Raw genomic sequence first — 26,133 nt, forward strand, 5'->3', positions numbered from 1 at the left:
TACACATATCTCTTGTATTCAGAATAAAGTTTATTGCGACCATTATTATATTAATGCTCAAAGCCTTGTATTTGATGCTATATCATTAATAAATAGTAACCAAATGCACGCACTCCACGACTCTAAAGATTCCAGGAGTTCTTTCTCCTCTAGAGTCGTCGATTACAATGCCATTCAATTTGAATTGACACGAGTATGGGGGTACATAGTATGTTCTACGTCCAAGGTAAAGTACCGTATCCCCCCCCCCCTCTCTCTCTCTCTCTCTCTCTCTCCCTCCCTCTCTCTCTCCCTCCCTCCCCCCTCTCTCTCTCTCTCTCTCTCTCTCTCTTTTCTTTTCCCTAAAACATTACCCTGTTCACACCGCCGCTGCCCCCCATGTAACACGTGAGAGATAAGAATGCTTTCCTTCGTCAGTGGAAATACTAGTACCATAATATTGACTTTAATTAAAAACCACCAGCGTTTTTGTGTACATTAATGATAGCACTATTCAACCTTTGATCCATTTATACATAAAACTAACTTCTCAATCTAACCAATACGATTCGGTAAACGGTTTAATTAACGAAATGCAGACCCAGTTTTCAACTAAGATGCAAATAGTTTGACCAAGTTTCAACTCCTTTGCTTTGGAAGTTGTTCTCATTTAGAAAACCTAAATAGGGCTCATATATCGAAAGTATTACTACAACACATCACAAACTAGGGGCCTACACTTCCTATTTACAATGCAAGAATAGAGACCCTGCATTATATAAGTACATTATTAAATTAATCAATCAATACAGATGCATAATCGCGCGCGATGTCCTTCGAGATCTTACCTTGAGAATTTCGAATCACACGCGTGTCTAGATGCCGAGGAGACCTTGTACACATTCGTCACGTGTTTAGCATGTCATGTTCTCGCAACACAAGCCTGCACCATCATGATGTGGGAATCCAAAAAAGTAATAACAGACCACACACTAACAAAACAACAAGAATCACACTCTAGACATATTATTTATTACTTCAATTTGATTTAAATAACAGTCCCTGTACAAACTGAAGATTTTCTCTCCGTTATATTACAAGATCTCTATAGGTAGCACCGAGACAAATATCTCAGAAATTGTCTACAACTTCTTCTCATTGTTACCCACAATATAAATAGGAAAAGGAAAATAAAACAAAACTGAAAAAAAAAATAAACAGGTTTGTCTGGACTCTACACTATGTAAATAATAATAATGAAAAATGATAATAATCATAATGATAGCAGTTTCACTCTTCATAGGATTCTTTTTCATATATCAATTCTTAGTTATAGTAATTTATTTAATACAAAGTTATATTAACACACAAGATTCTACTCAATAACACTGTAAATTGAATTGCATAAAAAGCTCTGCTGAATGAAATAAACGGAGTACGACAACTATTATACTTTTAAAAGCTGTATCCATTCGTATTTACACGCAGTTCTCTCTCTATATACAAATACTTCAAAACAAATGACAAATTGTTTGAAACCTATATTTACACTTCTATTGCTTTTTTTCTGTAAGCTATTGCGAAAAAAAAGTCATACAATTTATTTGTACTTTCTTTATCCTCAGCTCAGACTGCATCAAAATTAAGCACATGTGCTATTCGTGAACCGTAATGAAAACGTTTCACCATGCCAACAGAGATGTCTCGAAGTCAGCCGCTAACTTTGACGTTGAGGGCGTCATTAATTCGTCATCCACTGTGATTAGTTTTCGCCGTCTAATACCTTTCAGTAAGTTAGATATATCAAATCTTAATGAGAAGTATAAATTTTTTTTTAAAGAACACAATTCAACGAATTATGCATTCGCTATCGTGAATAAACATATTTTAAGTGTTTCCCAAATTCACACACAAATAGTATTTTTATTTTGTTTTCGATTTCTTCGTTCAAATATAATTATGCATTTTTGTAAAGCAACCGTGATCGTTATTTCTAAATAAAAGAAAGGGAGAATAACAATAACAAGAATAATATAAAAATCGAAGGGGGAAATAATTGGTAGACGATTTACTTTCAAGAAGGGACAAACTTGTAAAGATAAAAATCTGCATGTTTAAATAAGTAAATATTGGACAAGATAAAATTTAAAAACATTTTCTGTGAACAATTCGTGCACCGTGTTCAGCATACTCGTCGACACTGACCCATCTGTCCATAAAGCTCGAATGTGAAGCTAAGATAGAGCCACCAATCCACGCCGAGTGATCTCTTTCAGTTGGGGCGTTTATATACATATTGAGGTTTAGTTTGCCCAGTTCCCTTTGAAGCCTGGGTAAGAATCCCTTCAACTTGGTGTTCCCTCCCGCCAGTATTACCATATCTTTCAACATAGCTCGTATCTCGGGATCACACCTGTGTTGGAGATATTTTATAAATGATTAATGTCCATGGGACTTCATTGCTATTAACATTCTAGTCTAATCCTCCACGGAAGGTACACTAATGGGCTGAGAACTATCAGTTTCTTTAAGCTGATTGCAAAACCTTGTCAGGTCATCCGAGGTCATAACATGTATCTTCCCACAGGTCTTGCTGTGTTATTGAGGTAATGTATACAGGACAAGACAACACGGAGAGAAAACATGAAACAACAAACAGCATAGATGACAAATACACTGAATTGTACATGTAAGATCTTTAAGGTCTGTAGGGCATTGTTGTAGTTTCAAGATATCTAAGGTCTGTAGGGTATTGTCGTAGTTTCAACGTTTCATTCCACAATTCATCTCTCAGAGAAGAAATAAAGTAGTATTCTGTGAAAATACATAACGGATAATTAAAAGGGAAAAAAAGTATTTTCATACAATGACATCTCTATACACTATTTTAAGAAACGCCATTATTTTATTCTATACCAAAGACCCTACATGTAATAATATGTTGAAGACTCTTTCAGGACATGGATGTACACACAATGAATAGCCAAGACTGACTGGACCAGATATCCTTAAATATTAAATAGCCAAGACAGACAAGTCTGTCTGTCTGTCTGTCTGTCTGTCTGTCTGTCGCTCTCTCTCCCTCCCTCCCCCCCCCTCTCTCTCTCTCTCTCTCTCTCTCTCTCTCTCTCTCTCTCTCTCTCTCTCTCTCTCTCTCTCTCTCTCTCTCTCTCTCTCTCTCTCTCTCTCTCTCTCTCTCTCTCTCAGCGATCCGACAGAAACCAATTGGCTACAAAGCAAAATAACAACGGGAGATACGATGGTACTATTGCAACATCTAATGATTTCTATATGTGCTTTTCTCAACTAACAACCCAAAATAGAAATTCGGGATGCTGTTTGATGGTAAACATGTACTATTATTAAATCACTCATCAAATAGTTATTACAGATGTAATTTATTATCTAAAGTTTCGCCATCGTATTCTCACTATGGCACACAATTAAAATGAAATGTAAAGTCAAACAGATGATATTGTACCTTTGCAATGATTCCATGACCAAAGTATGTAACCCTGGTTGGTGTCCAATTCCTGCTATATTTGGTTGGAACATTGACTCTGCACACATAAATAGTTCGTCGCTAACTTTCATTGTCTGTCCATCAGGTAGTTTATATGCATGAGCCTCGACAACTCGAGATCTACGCCTTTCCTCATCACAATCTAAAAAAAAAAGTAAAGTAAAATTTTCGACAAAAGTGCTTAGAGACGAGTTTTGTAACATATATTGGGGCGGTGTGAGGTAGAATGAGTTTTTGTTGAGAAGTTCTTTGAAACAATATAAATTTGTTCTCAGATCGTTGGGATTCTTGGGAACGAGGTGAGATTGTTTGAAACCAGAAGTTAAACATTTTCAAAAATATCATTACGCCTTAAGTTTGTAACCGACGAGGTTTTTAGCCTTTAAAAGGAGACGTAAAAGTAACTTTTTGCCGTGCCTAGCCATATTTTATCGGTGCCTGGGTTGTAATGAATATTCGGAAAAAAACTCAGTTTTTTCCTCGACTAGTTCTGCTGTCACATAAGACAAGCTTATACATTCTTACTCAAAAGTAGATTAAACGGATGCTTGGAAATTGGTGAAGACAGTCCCTACATGGTCTTACCCAATGCTACGAAGGCAAGCCTCTCTTTCATAATCCGTAAGATCTCCCATTCCGATGACGTAGTGAAGTTATAACCCTTTTCATATTGCAGTAGTCTTCCAAGTTGTCTCGTAACTTCACGTCCTGCAATATCCAGCTGTAAAAAAAGGCCAGACAGGGTAAAACAATCTCGTCATTGACAAAAAGCGCACGAAGAATGCCAGAATGTCTGCGGTTAGAATAAAATGTAAGTCGTGTTGACACGCTAAAATGGAAATGCGTCATTCTGTGTTCAGTCCATATCGGTCTGTTTCCAACTACCAACTATCACTTTGGTAATTGGGTGACCTTTAAAGGCCTGTCATTACTCAGTCATAGAGATAGTTACTAACTGATTGACCATATATGTGTTATTCCAAACCAACACAAATCCCGACAAAAATGGGGACAAAAATAGAGGGGAGTTTGACTGATCCCTGTGTAATTGAATATTCCGCAACCAAGTATAAAATGTATATATTAAACTTCCTAATTACAATTTACAGAGGAATTGTGTTTCCTTTCACAGAAGAATACTTTTTTGTTGTCATTTATTGAACATTGGCAAAGCTCTTGAATGTCACGTCGTCCAAAGGTGCATTTACTCATAAATAGCATACTAATAATTATATATAAATATATAAACCTACAGGTTGCCCTGATTACAGATTTGTAAAAAAAATTATGTGAATTCACAATACATAGATGACAGACACAATAAAAACAGTGCTGAAACGATGAGTACTTGCATGAACGTTCCTAAAGACATTGAAATAACAAAATCACTGAGCAGTTTCATTTGAATAAATGCGCATGCCGTAACAGAAATACTGTATTGTTTATTGGATAGCTACATAGCTTGACAGACAGACTGACTGACTGACAGGTAGGGAAGTAGAAGAGGGATAGATAGATAGATAGATAGATAGATAGATAGATAGATAGATAGATAGATAGATAGATAGATAGATAGATAGATAGATAGATAGATAGATAGATAGATAGATAGATAGATAGATAGATAGATAGACAGACAGATAGATAGATAGAAAGATAGACATACAGACAGACAGACAGATGGATAGACAGACAGACAGATAGATAGACAGACAGACAGACACAGACAGATAGATAAATAGATAGATAGAAAGATAGACATACATACATACATACAGACAGACAGACAGACAGACAGATAGACAGACAGATAGATAAATAGATAGATAGATAGATAGATAGATAGATAGATAGATAGATAGATAGATAGATAGATAGATAGATAGATAGATAGATAGATAGATAGATAGATAGATAGATAGATAGATAGATAGATAGATAGATAGATAGATAGATAGATAGATAGATTCCTACCACGGAGACAGCGTGTGACATACAGAAACCCTCGTAAATAGGTACGACTTCAGTGACACCACTACCGCTACTTATAACCACGCCTGAAGTATAGCCACTAGCATGTAATGATAAGACGGCTTGGTTTACCAGGAAAACTGCCGGCACGTGAAATCTTTCAAACATCACCTGTTAATACAAATAGATGGAAAAAACTAGCCGTTTTATCATGTATAACTTTAACAGGCTGTATTAACGTTCATGAAAGCTTGGTGGAAAATTATCCTCGCGAGAATTTCCGCTCTTGCAGAATTTTGTGCAGTTGCCGCAAGGAAGTATGGGTATTTTACGACGATGAATGAAAATATTGTCTGTTCATGTGCCAGTACAACTTTAAGCCATATCCAGGATTTCGAAAGGGTTATTTTGATTAAATTGGTTCATATGTCGTAGTCAGCGAGTATGTAAACAGTATACCATGATGCAATGAGTTAACATATCGCCCTGTATAAATGGTTGAAACTTTGAACACAAATCAAATGTAATATAAGACTTTCTTCTCCATAATCAACGTTTAGAAAATTAAGAGCTAAAGAATATATACATCATGTGATAGCCAGAGTGTCACCAACCTCGAGGTATTTCTCCCGCTGTTCTCTTGGTGTTGTTGATATTTCAGTTAATAAGACGGGGTGGTCGGCAGGTGATAACCCCAACTCGTGTGTAAATACGTGGTCCCAAATCATCTCCATATCGTTCCAATTGTCGACAATACCATCTGCAGAAGTCAGAGTTGAAAATTAACAACCTGTCTACACGTTTATGATTTATTAAAAAAAAAAGAATCAATGAATTACAGTCAAAAACTACACAATGACATTATAGTATGTATAAAGGTTGTATAAGCTACGGCGTGTCATGCCACGCTTATCAGCTAGCTTAGGGCCGAACGACACCGTACGACCTCAGACCATTTTCATTGATAGTGGTCTAAAGTACGACGTACGCTACAGTCTAAGCAAGAAAATTATAAAGCAGTCAACGATTGTGTATACAGAGAAAGAAAAGTGTGTTTTCTGAAAATTCACGTAAAAGGCATAAGAAAAGTAACAAAAACCAATCGGACGATCACATCCACCGAAACATAAAATGGACAACTCTAGAATTACCATTATATGGACTACTCACGTTATGTACACCATTATGATAGCAGTAAATGTAAGGGAAAAATACTAAGTTTAGTACATCTGACACATACTGAAATCATGGACTTGTTATTTAGACACTTTATGTACTAATACGAAGACAACAACTGAAACAACAAGAACATTATCATTTCACATGATCTAGATAGATTGGACAATCAAATAGAAAGTACGTAAAATAAAAAATAAATGAGTTTTTCCCAAAAATTTAACCCACTTTTAGTATTTTCCTTGATTTTCCTTGAGAGAAAGGTAGAAGAACTTACGTAAGTACCATTGTTAATGATATTAATAAATTTGATCAACGTCATAAATAACATCATACATTCTCACAAATGTAGGAAAAAGAGGAGGCGGTACCATCTTCAAGATGGCAATAGCGTCAGACCACTATCTGAGCAATAGCTTAGCAGCTTTCCTTGTAGTTGTTGGGTGATCTTTACGGTGTCGTGATCATACAATAACAACGAAAGGTTTTGATTTTCGATGACAAGTGATTCGATAAACAGAAATGTCTCGGTATATACACCATGTTAATGCTGAAGACTCAGTGACCTTCCAAGTTATGACAACAAAATATTTCAATTACACAATCTAATGCCTCAATCACTCTGACAAATGCACACAAAGAAACCAAGCATTTACTAATACTAGTAAGTATTTCATGAACTCAAAATATACTTGTAAATCACATTCTCGTATTGTTAAGGACTTCGTGGAATGAATGGCCCACACATTGAAATGAAACAACTGTAAACAGCCACAACCTTCCGGGGCCTCCACAAAAAGCGAGCTGACAGGTTCAACCTTGCGCTCACCTTCTATAGGATATTCAAATGCGAGAACCCCTTGATTAGCGAGGGCATCATCCCCGACGTATGTGTGTCTGCCTTTCTCAGACAGCTCACTCATGACGCCCCGTCTTCTGCCGACCAACGTCGGTATGGTTGTACTCGGACTATAGTCGCCAGCTAGACCGATCTTCAAGACATCAGAGCCGTTATCGATAACCACAGCTTTATTGTACCAAGGACTGAAGATATCTGGAGGGAAAAAGAACAACGTTGATTTCATTTCATTTAGCATTGAGTTACTCGGAATTTCTATTTGCTTTAGTTGTGTGTGTGTATACACATCTGTTAAATATTTCATAGGAGCAAAGCTATTTCTGTGACTGGCTTTTGACCTTATGTTGGGAAACTGAATAGAAGGAAATACGTGTGGAATTTAGGCCTAGTTTGTAATTTTCGCGTTTCACACCTTGATCAGCAAATTACCAATCAACATAACCCCCCCCCCCCCCAACCGCCACCACCACCACCGCAAAATTCGTTAATTAAAATTCTTGGTTTTTCCTCCTCGAAGCATGTTAATGAATACCACAGTGTGGATAAGTTGACTCAGTATCAGATAGTACTATTACTACATGTAAAATGAGTGGATGTCACAATAAGGTTTGAAATTCGAAACTGGTAAAGTTCACAGTCCTTTTTGTAATGGAAAATGTACTTCATTACCGGGAGCTGGTGAGGATATATATATACAAATCAAGTAATATTATGAATAACACAAATCAAAGGAATTGACATCATAACATTTGGAACTTTGAGGTCAGACCTGGAGCCGTTCCGTAAGCCGAGATTTCTCGTCGACTCGTCCTCGGCGCTGCGGCTCCAAGCAACTCAATATCTATACTGCTATCAGATCCTCCCTCGTCTTCCACCTCTTGGTGTTTCTCTTCCTCTTCTCCGTCAGATTCGATGAACTCGATATCTTCTGCCAATTCAGCTTCTAAAAGTTTTCCCCATGTGGCTGCTAGTGGAAACATATGACGAGAACATTAAACATCAAACTAGTTATGTGTACGCTGTCTGTTGAATTCGGAGATAGCCATAGATCGAGTACTATGACGATACACCAATATACATTTGTTTAGAACTTCTGCTGATATGTAAACATATTTCATTTTGACATTCGATCTTCCGACCAAGGTCAAGGTCAAATGCTATCGACAACAAGTTCACAACGCCCACATACACTAAATGCACCATGGTTTCTGACATATTCTTATATAAGATTAGATATCAAAGCCTGAAACACAATTTTTTTTCATATTTGAGATGGGTATGTACTATAATCATGTTCACATACTTTATTCTCTCGTGTTCTGTCATTTTTGAAATCAGACTTGAATGAAATCGCCACTGTGTGATATGCCAGAACCCCCGGGGGCAAGAACTAGATTGTATTATAGTCGTTGTGGCATTTACAAATTGGGGATATTCCACAACTAAGACGACCACTATTTTGGTAATTTGCAAAGGACAGGTGTGTACCCTTATAAAATTCCCTGAAGCCGCTTTTTTTAAACTTTGTGTCAGAGTTAATTTATTTTCTCTCACACTGAATGTACAATTACCTTTTTTTTCAAAGTAAGCTCTCTATATTGTCAATATATCATTTTTTTTGTTCAAGGTGACTTTTAATCTCGATGGGTTGGGAAATATTGTATTACCTCATGTCACTTTAATAAAATAATATACTGCTACTACTATTACTATACTAGATCCATTTCATTTTGTGAAAGGTTTGAATGACTCATTGGCCTGTGAATATGAATATGGTGGGGAAGCTTCACAGTCTTGTTTTCGAGGCAATTAATTTTTCCATAGAGTTAACACAGTTGGTGGTTATACTAGTATTGGATTCTGAAATGTCTTCATTTCGATATCATATTTCCTCTTTTTAAAAAAAAAATATAGGTGACCCTTCATTTCTCTTTGCTTTAAGCTGACAATTGGTTTTGAGTTTGAGTTTCCTTGAACAAAGTAAGAGCAAAAGTTCAAACAAATATCCGAGGTGCAGTCTACATGAAGCTTTTGCACAAAACGATATACTTTATGTTTACGTAGGATTAGACAGGAGAAAAAAAATGAACGTTTATTATTCTGTTTATAGGTTACAGGCGTGTCAATATAACGTAAACATGGGAATACTTTTCTTTAAGCACAATTACTGGGTTATATGAACAAAGACATTGGAGGTCGTGACCAGTTATAAACATTTACGTCATCAGACATTTAAGATGCAATTGACTGTTTTTGTCTTTGTAAATTGTTAATATATAATTAGATGAAAGATTTTGTTATACAGTTGCCAAATTATGAATATCCACTTCTAGTATGTTCTGTATCATCAGGATATACCACTATCATAGCACCACTCGCATTATACCTGACATGTTCCCTATCACCTGGGGATAGTATCATTCGCATTATCTCGCATAGTTACTTACCCCCTGTTTCCCACCGTCCAGTGATTTTATCTCCTTTATCCTCCGCCCCGACTCCGTCAACGTCATCTTGGCATGCGTCAAGTTCAGTTTCACTTTCAACACACGACTCTAAGAAGCGAGACTTTGCGCCAGACGGTTCATCAATGGCGTCACCATCTGGTTCCCTTACACTTCTCGTGCGATTATCATCAAGTTCAGTATGTTCAGCCTCTTCCACTACAGGCATAGGTGCGTCAGAGTTTGGCGCACCTGAAAGTGGAGTTTCATCAGTGGTGTCAACAGATGTGCTTTGTATGGTTTTAGAGAGAAGCAGACTTGATTTCGCTTCGTCCGATGGTTGAAGAAAACGAGACCTGGCATCAACAGTTTCCTCACTTTCGTCACGCTGTATGTCATCGTCATCAAGCTGACCGCCATCACCGTTACTATCTGACGATGTAGTTATGGTTGCCGTAAGCAGATATAGATATCGCTGCTCATTGTGGGTTGCTTCTAAAAATCGCGATTTTGCATCGTCTTTAACAGCAGTGACATCAGCTTCATCGTTGTCTTCCTGCCCATCATTGTTGTCTTCTAGTGCATCGCTTTCCTTGACACTGGGATCGATGTCGTGTTCGTCATCTTCATATTTGTCAGTATCGTTTCTGAAATTCGATTGACTGTCACTTTCATCTTTGCGTTCAATATCACTCTTATCACTATCTGAGCTCTCATTAGAGCCCCGTGTCTTTTCAAAGAATGCCATAGCACGATCAGTCGGCGACTTGAGAAAGCGAGATTTGGCATCTTCAAATTCGTGTTGTGTGTGCGTTTGTTGTAATGTGGGAATTTCTGTTTTTCTTTCAGATTCAAAGGTGAAGGGTTGTTCGTTACTTTCGAGTTGTGAATCTGGTATATCAATGCCTTGATCACGCTGTAATCGTGGTCTTTTGAATCGTTTAGTTTCTTCGACCATAAAGAAATGGTCATACTCTTCGCTCTCTATTTCACGTATTTCTGTTGTCGGCGAGAACATGACTGATTTTCTTTTAGTTGGACTTGAAGGACTTCCCTGACTGGATTCACTTGTAGAACTGCTACTTCGACTGGTTCCTCTTCTTGAACCGATTTGTGGTGGGATGCTTATGTTTGGCGGTTTCGTTTTCGCTGGATACCCTTCTGTGTCCATGTCCACAGAAGGTACTTCTAAACTTTCACTTGGATTTAGTGTCCCAAATAAGTTTCTTTCGGGTTTGACTTTGTTTTCAAAGGACCAGTCAAAACTCATACATGGCACGCCAGGAGGCGCTTCAAAAGTCTCGATTCTTGGAACTGTCATTTTTTCAGACGCAGTTATGTGTTCAATTACAGGTTGGGTTGTTTTCGTCATAGTTGTAGTTGTGGGTATAATTCTCGGGAAAACCATCTCCGATGTTGTTATCGTTGGTACCTCTAAGCTATCACGCTTGTGCATCGTTACATGTACTGGAATTTTCTCGTCAGACAAAGTCTCAGCTTCTGTGATTTCTACAGATGGCAGATTTAATGTCGGGAGGGGCACTCCTTCCGTAATGACAGGTGGCCTTGCATCATCCTCCATCTCTTCAGCATCGACCACAGAACTACTGAGATCAGTGCCCCCTCCCTCATCAGCCTCGGTTTCGCCCACCGTGACGACAGTAATGGCACTTACTTCGGTAGAATATTCTGTGTACGGCTTTGCTGAAATAGTAGGGTAGGTAGCCCTTCGGGCTAAGTCAGCCATCGATGGTACTACCAAACTCGTACTTTCTTGCATTGTTTGGTGTTTACGATCCTCATCTTTATCACTATCTTCGTCCCTTGCTCCAGAATTTCCAGTAAATTTGAAAACCCCGGGAAATTGTGTCCACGTGTCTTCGCCTTTTCGTTTTTCATTGGAAGGCTTATTGTCAGTATCAAATATTTGTATCCAGGGTATAGGAGCAGGCGATGATGATCGCCTTTTAATTCCACCAAGTCCTATAATAGAAAAAGATAGAAAAGAAATATTTGTCACAACCACATATCACAAAAGTTATTTATAAACCACTTAGTGTAGCGTTTGGTCAGCACCACTTAAGTCAAAAATACCATATCACACGAAAAACGTTCGAAATATTCAGTAAAAATAGAAATCTACGGATATCATCTTGCCATAATCGTCCCTCCATGAACTTCATTAGAAGTACATGCATACCAAAAAAAATAACGCAATCTAGCATGCTGTTTCAGAGATGTGAAAAAGTTTGTCTGTTTTTTCATTTAAAAAATCTAAACACATGTTCCATATGCAATTGTGAAACTACAGCTGTATTAATTTCATGTTGGTAGTTTCAACCATATATAATTATAACCACTGTGTATTACAGGTTGAAAGATAATGATATGATCTCTCGCAAGGGAAAACTTTGAGAAGGAAGCACAATTGAAGTTGCGAAACATAGATTACATAAATTTGGCAGACAATAATTATTTTATTTGTAACCATGCTGTTGTCATGGTAACGATTTAACATATATCTAGCTGACAACTTTCACGTCGATATGAGAAGTAGATTGGTAGGATATCAGTCGTGAAAATTCCATAATTGGATACGGCGATGGTCAAGAAACACGTTTCTAAATCATATCGATATACCTGACTAAATTAAAAAGTAAGTGTATTTTCATCTCACTGGTAGTAGAGGAATTTTATTCTTCATTCATTCAATTCGATTTTACTTCTGTTCTTGTTCTTGTTCTTGTTCTTACATTTGAATACGGTTAGGGCAAACTCTGAAAAGTTTAATAGCATTTTCTTGGTCGAATATCTCGATTTATTGCACATACATCACGAAACTACCAATTTGAAATCCGTTCACGTCCGATATTATCACTAGAAATGTGTACAGCATAGATGGAATTTTGGATGCTAATATCTATCTGGTTTGTATGCACTGACTACGCTTCGTTTTTCATTCTCAGTCTCTCTGGTGTAAGCCTTCCGGTATTTAGTAAGCTTTAGACAGTTATCCGTATAATCGATAATTCCAATTCGAGCAAAACTGACTCGCATAACTGACAGTTGATTAAAATTCCTGTCATCTCGCGAAGTTTAAATGGGTTGATATACGAGCAGCGAAGGCAGAATAAGCCCGAGCATGTCTATATTTAGAACTGTTTCAGACTTAGAAGGCATGCTTGTCAAGAACTTTGTAATTGGAGGTCATGCTAGGACAGCTGACTTATCTTTGTAACAACTACATAGTATACTCTACAAAGCTAGCTTGGTTGGGGGGAGACGATAAGACAGTCTATGAAGCCAGTGACGTCAGAATACGTGGTCGATGTTCCCGTTCACGTTGACAACAAAGCGGGAAGTTCGAACGTGTGTGTATTTCATGCAGACGATGTCAAAATCCTACCGACCGCTATCAACAAGTGCTCTTACTTGCTTGGACAAGGTCATTTTCACATGTACCAAAATGTAAAAGTATATACACTAGATATTCTTTTCACAAACAAATCGGTCATTCGAATTCCCTCATAAATTTTTGGTATTGGCAACTAAAATAGCCTGTATGACGCAAGGAGTTGGTATCGATTCTACCACTTAATTTAAAGGGTTATTAATTTCAAACAAGAATTCTAACCGACTTGGACAGATCGTAAAATGGAGTAAATACATCTTTAAACGAGTAGACATCATGTATTGTAATGTGGTGATACATCGACTCTTTTTACACATTCGTTTCTAGGTTGTTGTCAGATCTCTTTACATGCAGTAGCTCCAAGTAGCATACATTATAGCTACATAAATGAAACGTGTCTACCAGAGACCGACCGACGTCATGTACAGACTCAACCCAGAGTAACTGTAAACCACAGAAGACAGTTCATAGGTCAATAACATGCTCATCAAAGTAGACGTATTAAACCCTCCTAAAATGATATATACAAGGCATACCCTTACGTCGCGGATTTTAAAAATTTCCATGGTCCGTTGCTTGTGTGTAGTTGTTGATATCACGAGATCCAGAAACATTAAACGTGTCTGATAAATTATTGTTATATCGGTAATTACTCAAGAAAGCAAGTATGCGACTCGTGTGATAAATGCTTCCAGGGATCAGATAGGACAATGGTAATGTTCGGCCTAAGTAGACACTAATCTTAATGGTACAAGTTACAGATATACCCTGACCTCCTTTCCCCCCTGAAGACGGAATGTTCCGTCCATGCGACAGCAAAAACCACTTCTACATCAGAAGTTTGCTTGTGTGGATGAGATCAAGTTACGTTATTTGCTGAACTTATTTGGTATACGATTTAACCAAACTTGGTATCGATTCTTTTTAATGACAAGCTAAAATGTCTGACGACAGGTTGGTAGTGCGAAAGTGTGCGTCAAAGCACAGCGGGAACTCTGAAAACAAGTACGATGATATGACAGTGTTGAGATGAGTAGAACCTGAGTCAAGACAACAAAGAACCCGGATGAAGCGACAAAGTCAGGCTCAAAATACCAGAACATTAAAGATGTCGTCGCGATATTTTGAATGTAGTTGTAAAAGTATTCATAGTACACAACTAGCACACCGTAGGTCTATGACGCACGGTGGAGGCCACCCCATGGGCGATCCACTTCACCATGTTTGGTCAGCTTCGATTCCAACTATGTCAAAGTATATTGAGGTGGGCGTATGATGTACAACACACATGCAAAATCTATCAATTAAATTCTGGTCTATGAAATCTGTGTATAAATAATAATTTTTTGATATCGCGCAAGCCCTAGGATTTCCACGATTAGCTTTGTACATATATTTTATGATTCTATCTTCTTCGATCATCTTAGACTGATAATGGAAATGTCATTCACATACATAATTTTCAATATAAAGTGTTTAAAGGAAGCCTTCTGACAAGTAATATGGACTGGAGACCTTTTCTCGAAGTTTGTTGTCTATTAAGTAAAGAGCATTGGAAAGCTACCATAGGTCAAAGCTATTACGGCTAAGATTTCATGCTTCCATGGTACTCTATCATTTGAGTAACTATAAATAGTTATTCTATATAAACAAATTCAATTCAAAGATGTCATTTGATTCAAGGCCTGGATGGACGTCATCTATTGCTAGCATGCAATACAGCCATAAAACACAGGTGATACTTAGTGAGTGCACGTAGGTCGATCATCAGTAGCACTGTAGGGGAGGTACGGTTTAATTTGTTTTCCATACCGCCTTCGATCATAAGGGTTACGTATTTACTGCTTGAGACATCTGCGGAACCGATACATTTTGTGATCTACAAAGCTTTGCCATCACACGTCCACCGTACACGTCCGAACCACAGTACTGAGAAAACATTACGAATATAATACAAATAAATCTTCCTTTTGTTTCACATTTTGTTGTAATTATTATTTTAGATTTCAGTTACTTCTGACGTTCTCAATCCAGAAAAAAATGTCCAGTCTCTTAACATTATTGTAACTAAATGATACATACAGGAGGGAAAAGGGGGTGACATTGAACACCATATCATATGCAAATATACAATACGTTTTTAATCGCGTCAGGAAACTAAAGCTTACCTATAATTGTTTTCTCTCCTCCTTCGTTTGATAGTTATTATCTTTATCAACATACCAAATATGTTTTTATAAAGATCACCGTAACTGTGCTAAAAAATCGTACCAATACCCCGAAATAGTTTTGTCATCAAAATGTGCTAAACATGTACCGGTACACCGTCGCACCGAGATCGCTTTGTCACCCAAATTGAGCTAACATTTACGGATACACCGAAATAGTTTTAGATCGCAGTCGAAAACGGGCACACGATATTAATAATGAAAGTTTATTAATTTGCTATTATCATCAACGATTACTTGGAACTGTAACAGTTTCTCACTTTCCGGTATATAATAATATTATTTTCTGGCAATCTTGAACATACATGATGTGAAATCATTTAACAGTACAACGGTCTTTCTGTAGTAATCGTTACACAAAACTAAAATGGGCAGTAGAAAATGAAATCCTTAAACAAACTTTCACAAGTAGGTATGTTTACTCCTGTTTTCACTTTCCTCATTATAAACATAATGCTATTGTGTACCAGTCAATATCTCTATTTTCTTCTTAACACTCTTGTCGAGTTTGCTAAAATGCAATGTTTCCACAATTTTAAACTTCATATATCCGACACAATAATTGTATCCGTAATAATTGTAGCCACAGTCAATGCACAGGAAGCACTGACTGTCAGTTACATGTAAAACTAAGTTATGTATTAGAGTATTGCCGGAACCACATTAAAAGTCGAGAGCACAAAGTTTAGGTTGACTTTGAGGCAAACCGAATGATCCGCCATCATATAATACAACTGCATTTCAAAACCTAATTTCTCACTATGTTTTAAATTGTATCATAAAGGTTATACAAAGATACATGTTAAAAGGAAGTGAACACCTGTAACATTGTAGGTACAAGAAGTGATAAACGTATGGTTCAAATTAACGCCCACGAAGTTCCTTGTACCATTTCAGTCAGGTACTACCCATAAAAAAGACTATGAGGACACATTTCGTATGTAAATGCAGTAGTATACCAACCTATAATAATGTAAGAATTCTGCCAGTGACTACTGATAGATACTTAGGCATGTTTCAGTATGCAGTAAAGCATAAGTAACGTTTTATTATTTTTTTTTAAAGGATGAAAAATATGTACAAGTTCAAGACCACGTCCCCTTTAAAGCCAAAGTAACTGGAACTGGAACATTTTTACCGTGTTTTTTCTCTCCTTATTTTGGATTTGATGTTGTAATTGTTGAAACAAAATGACCCCACGGTGATGAACCCCTTTCAAAACATTGTACATTCCCCACTGTTGACAAACAAGTCAATGACTCAAGATTCTTTCACACCTGTGTACACACGGACATCAAGTCAGAGTACTGCTCAACTTAAACGACCAATGTGGCCGTAATCAGAATGATTCCATGTAAAGATTTGATGCACTTTTCGACCGATAAAAAATTAAGAAAGTCGGCGGTTTCTGCAGTTGTTATTTTCTTTTTAATAAATGCATTCATGATCATTTGTTCAAGTGTATCTGGCCATGGTGTACACGGTACAGAATCACATCTTACCCCATTTAGCTGCAATTTAACAATTGTCTAACTATGAATTTGTTTGAATGTTTGAACGATTACTCCTCCAAACAGATTTCTACTAAACCTACCTAATAAACGACCTAGAATTAATAACGCTTACTCTCAATAGTAATAATTGGTTTGGAAGCCGCAAGTTTGGCGCCATTTTCGTTTGTATTACACCTACAGAGTCATTTTTAGTCAGTGTAATTATCGGCCTATACACTCACGTAAAAACTACTTCTAGTTGTTTTCACCAGGTATAAAGTTGTTGTCCAAGAGAAATCTAAGTTCAAGTTCACTGTGTCTGGCAGAATTGTAGACAGATACTGCATAAATAGAAGAACATTGGGTGTCACACACACACACACACACACACACACACACACACACACACACACACACACAAACAAACAAATACACACACAAACAAACACATATATACATACATATATGCATACATACATACATACATACATACATACATACATACATACATACACACACACACACATACATACATACATACATACATACATACATACATACATACATACATACATACATACACACACACACATACATACATACATACATACATACATACATACATACATACATACATACATACATACACACGGTATGTATAGGACTTCCATTGTACTTAAACCGGACAGATAATTCAAGTGGGCTGACAATAAATTTATAAAAGTTATAGTACGATGTCTTTCATTGTTTTCTAATTACATGAGTAGGCCCTACAGCCATAAATATCAGGCTAAAAATATACCCTTTTCCGTTTCTTTTTCTGAAAATGGTGCATTAAACACGAGGCCATATCACGCGGGGCGGTTTTTCATCTGCCTATTTTTAGGATGTTGATGGATTACCTATAAATACATTGTATATCATATAGAGACAAATAAACTGGTCGCTTGGCCTCCACCTGTAACAATGCCGCACGTCATCTTAAAGGGCGGTATCCATGACAACGAATTTATTTAACAGACAGGTCTTTTACGATGGTAAAGTCCTCCAACAACACAGTGGTGATTGACATGTAAAAAGCTTGGAGTGTATAAATAACCCTGAACGTTGAAGGCAACGGACAAGCCGAGCTATCAATACCACATGTGTAGATGTAAAAAGATAGCTTGAAACAGACTATTCCCTATGCTCGTCCTTTGCTCATAAACATATTGATTTGCGTCATTCGTGGTATTCGAGACGACGGTGTTGCCTCAAGGCGTCCAACGCAACAACTCCAATAGCCTTATGGAAGTATAGTGGCCTCCAGATATCACAGTGAACCTACAGCCACCGTATCTAGGCACATCCGGCCGTGTCCTTTTCCAATTGACGTAAACATGTAGTTATGTCAAATATGTTCTTTTTCGCTATTTCTGTGTTAGGTATATAACGCGTCATGCTTATGCCAATAACACTGTAAACAACTGTTGAATTCCACTTTGTCAAAAATATAGAACACATTCCAACAGATTTATGTGGTGCTATTTCAGTAACTAACCCCGACTAATCTATTTTCTCTTGTGCTATTTCATTTTATCGTTTTCCGATTGCATTCCGCGCTTACATCTAAACGCTCCCGTTCTTTAGAGAGACGCCTACACGTTAGTCATTCAGTAGTTTAACTTTTGACAAGTGACTTTATTTTTTTGGTAAATATGAATGATTCTACAACATTGCACCAGTGATAGGGGACTGTTATTGCACCTATGAATACATACGTGAATGAATGAATGATTTGACATACATACATACATACATACATACATACATACATACATACATACATACATACATACATACATACATACATACATACATACATACATACATACGTGCACACGTACGCACGTACGCATGTACGTACGTGCACACGTACACGTACACATGTACGTACGTGCACACGTACATCCGTATACACACACACACGTACTACCTACGTACAGACAGACAGACAGACAGACAGACAGACAGACAGACAGACAGACAGACAGACAGACAGACAGAGCAAATACATTACCTGGTGTTTCAGTTAACCCCTTTGCATCATCACTTCCAGATACGTTCTGTGCTATATCCGATGGCCTCGGACGTCCTGAGTTTGAATCGGATTTTTGAAATGGCGGTTTAGTGACTGAGTCAGCAGACGCAGCCTTTGTGGTCTTTAGTTTGTGTTCTGCCCTTCTACCACCTGAAGTGAACAGAGACTGTTTTCCGGTGAAGTCTACGGGCATTATTGAGCTAATCTGTGGGTTTGATGAATACAGGGATAAGCTCCCTGTAGTACGGTGTACACTCTTTATTTTCTCAGTCACACCTAAGTATGATTGTGTTGTTTTGGGTTTAGTTCCCGTCCCATTTTTATTCCTGGACGATTTATGGGTTTGTTGACGCGTTGACCTCACAGTCTCAACATCATTTGCATCATCTGCAGAGATTTTCTGTTCCACGGGAGACTCCAGTGGACTTAGTTCTTGTTCTTCCGACTCACACATTCTTCCTTGCAAATGGGCTTGTAATATTTTTCTCTTGCCATTTGTTTGTTGTTGTTGTTGTTGTTGTTGTTGTTGTTGTTGTTGTTGTTGTTTTTCTTCTTCTTCTTGTTCTTCTTCTTCACCACCACCACCACCATCATCATCATCATCATCATCATCACCACCATCATCCATCACTTCTACAGCAACTGCTGTCTGTTGGTAATGTTCACTCACCGTGTTGTCCTTTGCAATCACGGATTCTTTCATTTCTGGTTGTCGTGCGAGTGGTGGGGATTCATGCAACCCTTGGATCAGTCCAAAGTCCTCGAATATTTGTTTAGTCTCGTGTGATGGTTGAGGTGATTTGTCCGTTTTCTGGGATAATGATACAGATATTTTATCTCTTTCTTTAAATGGTAAAGATGTTTGCTGTGATTCTCTGGTAGTAGAACTTTCAACAATTTCTCGACGGTCAGACATTGAATGTAACGTACTACCACTAATTTTTCTACCAGAACTGTCATCCTGAAGTAGGCCATTACCGCCAGTATTGCCCTCCTCACTGTATCTTCCGATATCCGCTGCAGCTTCTCCACCGGGCTCAATTGCTGGTACTCTCCAGCCGCCAAGCAACACGCCAAAGGGGATATAGTTTGCATATCCTCGATTCTGGCAGTAGTACACCACAGCAGACGACACTGCTACCACTGCCACCGACACCATAATTTGGGTGGTGATGGCAGAGGCTAAAAACAGCTCATACAAGTGAAAGAGGCTGAACACAACGCCTTGCAACATGTTGACGACAACCCTAGCAATGAGATGTTGCCATAGGAAGGGACACACCAAAGAATCGAGTATATGTTGCAGCAAAACTCGAAACCGTCGGTTTGAACATACGCCTGACAAACGATATGGTATGGCTATTTTTAGACTGGTCAGTTTTTCATTATTGACAAGTAATTGCCTGTTTCTATCTACGGGACTGGCCCACGATTACAGAACTGACCAATCAGCTGTCGATACTCCGAGTTCACAGTGTCTGAAATCACGCCTCTCTCTACGTACGAGTTTATTTTCGACTGAAGGACCACATTCCTTCATAACTTGTTTTCACTGACGTCATATCCGTCTGGTATCTGTGGCAGTCAGTGACCCTATTCTTTGCTAGCTTGGTGATGGTTTTTCGGGCAGTGTTACAATCATATGAAGTGTGTAAAACACTCAGCCTGGGTCACCACTATCATAGCAACGCACACATGATATATGTAACAGAGTGTACATAAAAATTAGAACACAGACACTCCAAGGAGAAAGAAATGTCCTGTAGAGAGATACCTACATTGCGCATGTGCACAAGCATATCGTATTTAACGTCCAGACTTAATATGGCATATGACAACCTCTTGCAAACAGTAATTGACAGTACAAAGGTTTTGTGTGTCAGGTCAGTTCGTCACAGCTGGCATTTGAAGTTAACATTTTCTAGAGATACGGGCACATTTGCTCACATTGTTTCAAGTGACCAGCAGACTACGTACGTAAACTATAAAAAACAAGGTACAAGGTTTCACCCCCGGGGTTTCACGATGTTACACAAAGATGGATGATGACCGATGTTGGAGTACAACTTTTTGCCCTCACTCGACATCTCGGCTTGGTAGTCTTTGTCCGATGCCTTCTTTACATCTCAATTTATACAAATAAAGAACGGAAAAGTTTGTTCCCATCATTTCTGTATTTCGACACCTAAGGAGTTAATATACATTGTCATGGGATATTTACTTTCAAAATATTTTAGAATTATTGATGCAAGAAACGTGATTTTATCCAGTTAAATATTAGCTCAAAGCAATCGATATCTGTTAACATAATGAAGACTATGTACCGTGACCCGGTATGAACTCGGTTCAATTTACAGACTAGAGATAAATCAGAGGTGTAAAGAAACAATAAACGAATGTTAAACGTAACATAATCACTGACTACAAGGAAATAATAGGGTGTAAAATAGAAGTTAAGTTGCCGTGAATAGAATCAGAAATAAATCAACATTAAACTGAATTAGAAATATAGGGTTGTCTTCGTACAACTACTCCAGCATCCGCCTCCCCATCTATATGCCTGTCTGTCTGTCTGTCTGTCTGTCTGTCTGTCTGTCTGTCTGTCTGTCTGTCTGTCTGTCTGTCTGTCTGTCTGTCTGTCTGTCTGTCCATGCTATATATACATAATATACATATTAATTTGATATATAATATATATATATATATATATAGATAGATAGATATATAGATATATATAGATATATTGTACACACACACACACACACACACACACACACACACACCGTGACACACATCACTACAAAGTACTTACAAATAGGGGGCCAGAGGAATAGGGGTGTCATATTTACAAATTGGTTCCGAGGGGAGGGTCAAAATGTAGCAAATAGAATAAGAGGAGGGTCACATTTCATCTTGACTCATTCTATTATCTAACTAGCATTATTGTTGTAGTTTTGGCATCCAACTTCTATTCGCCCACCGGTTCCACATCCCATTGATACGACATCCCACCACTGCAGAGTAAAATCAAAACATATCATCGCTATTGGCAACCAGGCAGTGAAACTTTTGTTAGTTAGTGTGAGGAGAGGAGTAGGTCTCACAGACATAGGAGTGAAGGGGAAACTGTGACGACAAGATGTTATGAGTAATGTGGTGGAGTGGGGATGTTGACCTAAGTCCCGACAATGTCAATTGCAATGATATCAGGAGTATGCCCATCTAGTCTTTGGGATTTCTGGCCTTCAGTTCCGCCAATTACATCCAAACACAAAAATTACACGTAAGGGAGCCTTCAGTATACAAACCTTTACAGTCACTAGTAAGCGTATAGGATTAAAGCATTCACATTGCAATTACAACCTCTATCCTACCAGGTCCCCAGTTATACAGCTGGGTTGACTTAAGCACAATCGTGGTTCAAATCTTGCCGAAGGACTTTAAACATTCAGGAACAAATGGCAGCAACAGGGCTTAAACCTGCAACCTGCTGCAGATTACAAATCGGCCACTCTAACCATTCGGCGGCCATCAAAACTCGGATCTTGGTTCTTGGATTCATTTCCCTGTTTAAGCATGACATCATTTTAATCCATGGTTTTTAAACGTTTGAACGGGGGGGGGTCATGTTTTAGAGAAAGGAAATTGAAGGAGGATCCCTTTTTAGTAAACGGAATCTGAGGATAGTTACATTTTGCACAACATGCCTGGCTTGATTTGTCCAAGCTCCAGCCCCAGCCCCACCCCCTTCCCTTGTAATTACTGCAGGCTCTCGTAACGTAGCTTTACATGTATAAATAGACATTACACTTTTGATATCGTGTTATTGTCGTTTCGAAAGTCATTGTAATAACAATTTTATCAAATATTTTCAATTACTATTTGTTAGATTCTAGGAATTTTCCAATATAAAAATATTAGTTTGACCGAGTCTCTTGTCTTTAACATTCTATAAACAGATGTACTTTATTGGAGAACTATGGAATGCGGCGTAACGGAATACTATTTTTGAAAAACCTTAAACAAAACCAAGACGTGTATATATTACTTGTATATATTTCTGCTGAAACTATAGTTTCAAATTTTAGTCTGTCATCTTTTATGAAAAAAAAATTGAAATAGTAAGAAACGTTGAATTTGGGATAAAACTGCTATGCGTGGCGTGGATGCACAGTTTAATATACATGGATGTACACACACCGAAAATGTCCCGAGATTAACCTTTCAATCGTCTCATTATCCTAGTTCCTCTTGGGAATGGTGGCAACGGATCAAAGATTATTTGAACTCCACGTTAGACGTCACCGAGCTAAACCAACGTATTTTTCTTTACAGAAGTGCCAGCATCAAACATATCAAGAGAAATCGACTTCTCTTTGCAAGACAAAGTCATCTCATTATCAGATAAAGGCCACTTCCTTAACAGTTTCTTCTACTCAAAGTATATATTCGTTATTGCTGAGAATGCATATGCCGTACGGCATAGCACTTCTGCGATATTGCCAGACTAAATTTCGTGTTTTATTAACGCAGAGTGAGCCTCGGAAATAAAAAATGTACACTTTTGTTTTACTTTGTTTTCAAGAAAACTAAAACCCATTCCCTCTTAAAATCAGGTGGGGGGGGGGGGGTCACCGTACAATTTTTTTAAATAGAGGTCAAAATGAAATTAAACTGTAGTCATTTTAGAATCCAATATGGTCGCCGAATACTTGTGTCCAAGGTGCGTTCTACCTTTAATTACAGAAAGTATAACATTGTACTCTTTTCCAGGATAGTAACTATGTCAGACTATATCATGTCCCATTTGTATATTGATGAAGCAAATCTATGTCAGATCTTAGCAATTACATTATGCTGAAGCAGCTTTGGCCAAGCGCTTTCCAAGTTCCGTCTTGGTGACTTGCACTGGTTTTCTTTTTTAGAAGTACGTGACGTGAATAGACCAATGAACGAACGAAAGAAGGGGCTCATTAATCTTGCGATGAGGCTCCGAGGGGTGTCTGCCTCTCATTAACATTTAGCCAGTTCACAAATAGGCATACCAAAGGGAATTGCATGGAGGAAAAATAAATCTAGGTATTGGTAAATTGCCAAGAACACTTACGTTAGAACATTCCATTGTACCACGAGCGCTTGATACTGTTGGTGAAATTATAAATCATAAGAGGATGAACTTATGCAACATTTCTTTTGAAAAGGGCAAAGTCTGCACACATATCATACTTTCTTGATTGAGATTTATGAATATCACAAATATTACACATTATTTTTATACTCCCAAGGAGGTTTGAATACAATTCGTGATAGGTGTTATTTCATCTGTCGACCAGCTGAGCAGGGACACTTCTTGCGGTCGAACTGTGCGGCGTCCTGAAGATGTAGAATTACGGAAGAGCCTGCTGTGAAATCAACCGGGTGGCCGAACACACCTACTCAGCAAACGGTTGGCTGATGATATACACCGCGTGCACAGTATGTTCTGTTTGGCTTAACTTACCCTATATCATGTGTATATATCGGTTATGTAAAGATAAAAACAGACTAGCGTCAGAGGTTTCAATTTATTTATATAAAAAAAGGTCATGTTATCCATACCTTGATAAACTGATCGATCATCAATTTGTAGAAACTCTAAATGTACATATGTATAGACGTACATTTGTATTAAAATGTTCGGTTTATGTTTACTCAGCTATGATGTCATGTGATTTATTTACGTCATCGTGTAAGATCAACACAACACATTGTCAATCACAGAATCATAAACCTGGGTATTTTTTTTCCTTTATAGAATTATAGGATGCGAACGGGAATCAATATAGTAGTATTATTGTGTAGTTATGATGTTCACAAATGCCCTTCATTGTATGTTTTTTTTGTTTTTTTTTTAATGTTACGTGCGGAATACGTAGACTGCACTTAGGAAACAAAGTCCTTCAGGGCGTCTTCAGTAATTTCAATGAGAGAGGGTGGGGAATGGGAGAGGGGGTTCACTTTTTACAAATTGGTTCTCGGGGAACCGATATATATATATATATATATATATATATATATATATATATATATATATATATATATATATATATATATATATATATATATATATATATATATATATATATATATTAATCAGTGGTCGATATTATCCACAAGTAGTATGGTAATGGGTGAAAATCGTAAATGTACATTGAGGACGCTGATTTTAGGGTGCGGACCCAAAACCCACCTTGGTTTGATTTATCGTGTATACAGCTTCAAAAAAATACGCATACCCAAAGGTGATGCAATACTTTTCACAGTAAGTTATTTGTACCAAACAAAACAATTTTAAAAAACAACCACAGCTAGTACAGCTTTAAAAGGATCAGGGACGAGCTTTCACATGTCAAAGTTTTGTAGAGAATGGAAGAACTTTAATTTGATTTTCAGATAAATATGTCCCGAGGCACATTCTCTTGTATTTGAAAGCTATGAAATGCTAATGAAACTCGTTGCAGACTTCTCGATTTGCCAGTTAAATTGACATAAGCTTTTACTACCACGATTTACCGTCATGAACAAAGCCCAGAATAGATCGGAGGGCGTTGTCAACTTTATACGGTTGTTTAATTCTAATGACTTGGTGTGCGACGTCAATGACTGTGTAACTTTAAACTAGGTATAGACTGATAGTATGGGTATCCCTATGTTTGTGTTTATAAAGTTCCAGTTCTATTTGGATTAAAATTTAGGTGTGAAAAAAGTTACACACACACACACACACACACACACACACACACACACACATATATATATATATATATATATATATACAATGTATATATATATATATATATATATATATATATATATATATATATATATATATATATATATATATATATATATATATATATATATATATATATATATATATATATATATATATATATATATATATAGTTTTGTCGATGAGTTTTTTTGTG

At 37.5% G+C, this 26,133-nt stretch overlaps 1 protein-coding gene across 1 annotated transcript; it reads right to left on the reverse strand.

The window, feature by feature from the left end:
• Nucleotides 1–995: 995 nt before the first annotated feature.
• LOC144444967 (uncharacterized) lies at nucleotides 996–20,399 on the reverse strand. The gene is made up of 10 exons (XM_078134520.1): nucleotides 19,781–20,399; nucleotides 19,145–19,735; nucleotides 9,956–11,935; nucleotides 8,278–8,475; nucleotides 7,479–7,703; nucleotides 6,088–6,233; nucleotides 5,477–5,644; nucleotides 4,088–4,223; nucleotides 3,461–3,644; nucleotides 996–2,392 (listed from the first exon to the last, which is right to left on the reverse strand). Exons 1-10 carry the CDS (start codon nucleotides 20,397–20,399, stop codon nucleotides 2,125–2,127), a joined length of 4,515 nt encoding a protein of 1,504 aa, XP_077990646.1. The 3' UTR covers nucleotides 996–2,124.
• Between the last annotated feature and the right edge of the window lie 5,734 nt (nucleotides 20,400–26,133).

The sequence above is a fragment of the Glandiceps talaboti genome, chromosome 2 (assembly GCF_964340395.1).
Source record: "Glandiceps talaboti chromosome 2, keGlaTala1.1, whole genome shotgun sequence".
In the NCBI taxonomy this organism is placed as follows: Eukaryota; Metazoa; Hemichordata; class Enteropneusta; family Spengelidae; genus Glandiceps; species Glandiceps talaboti.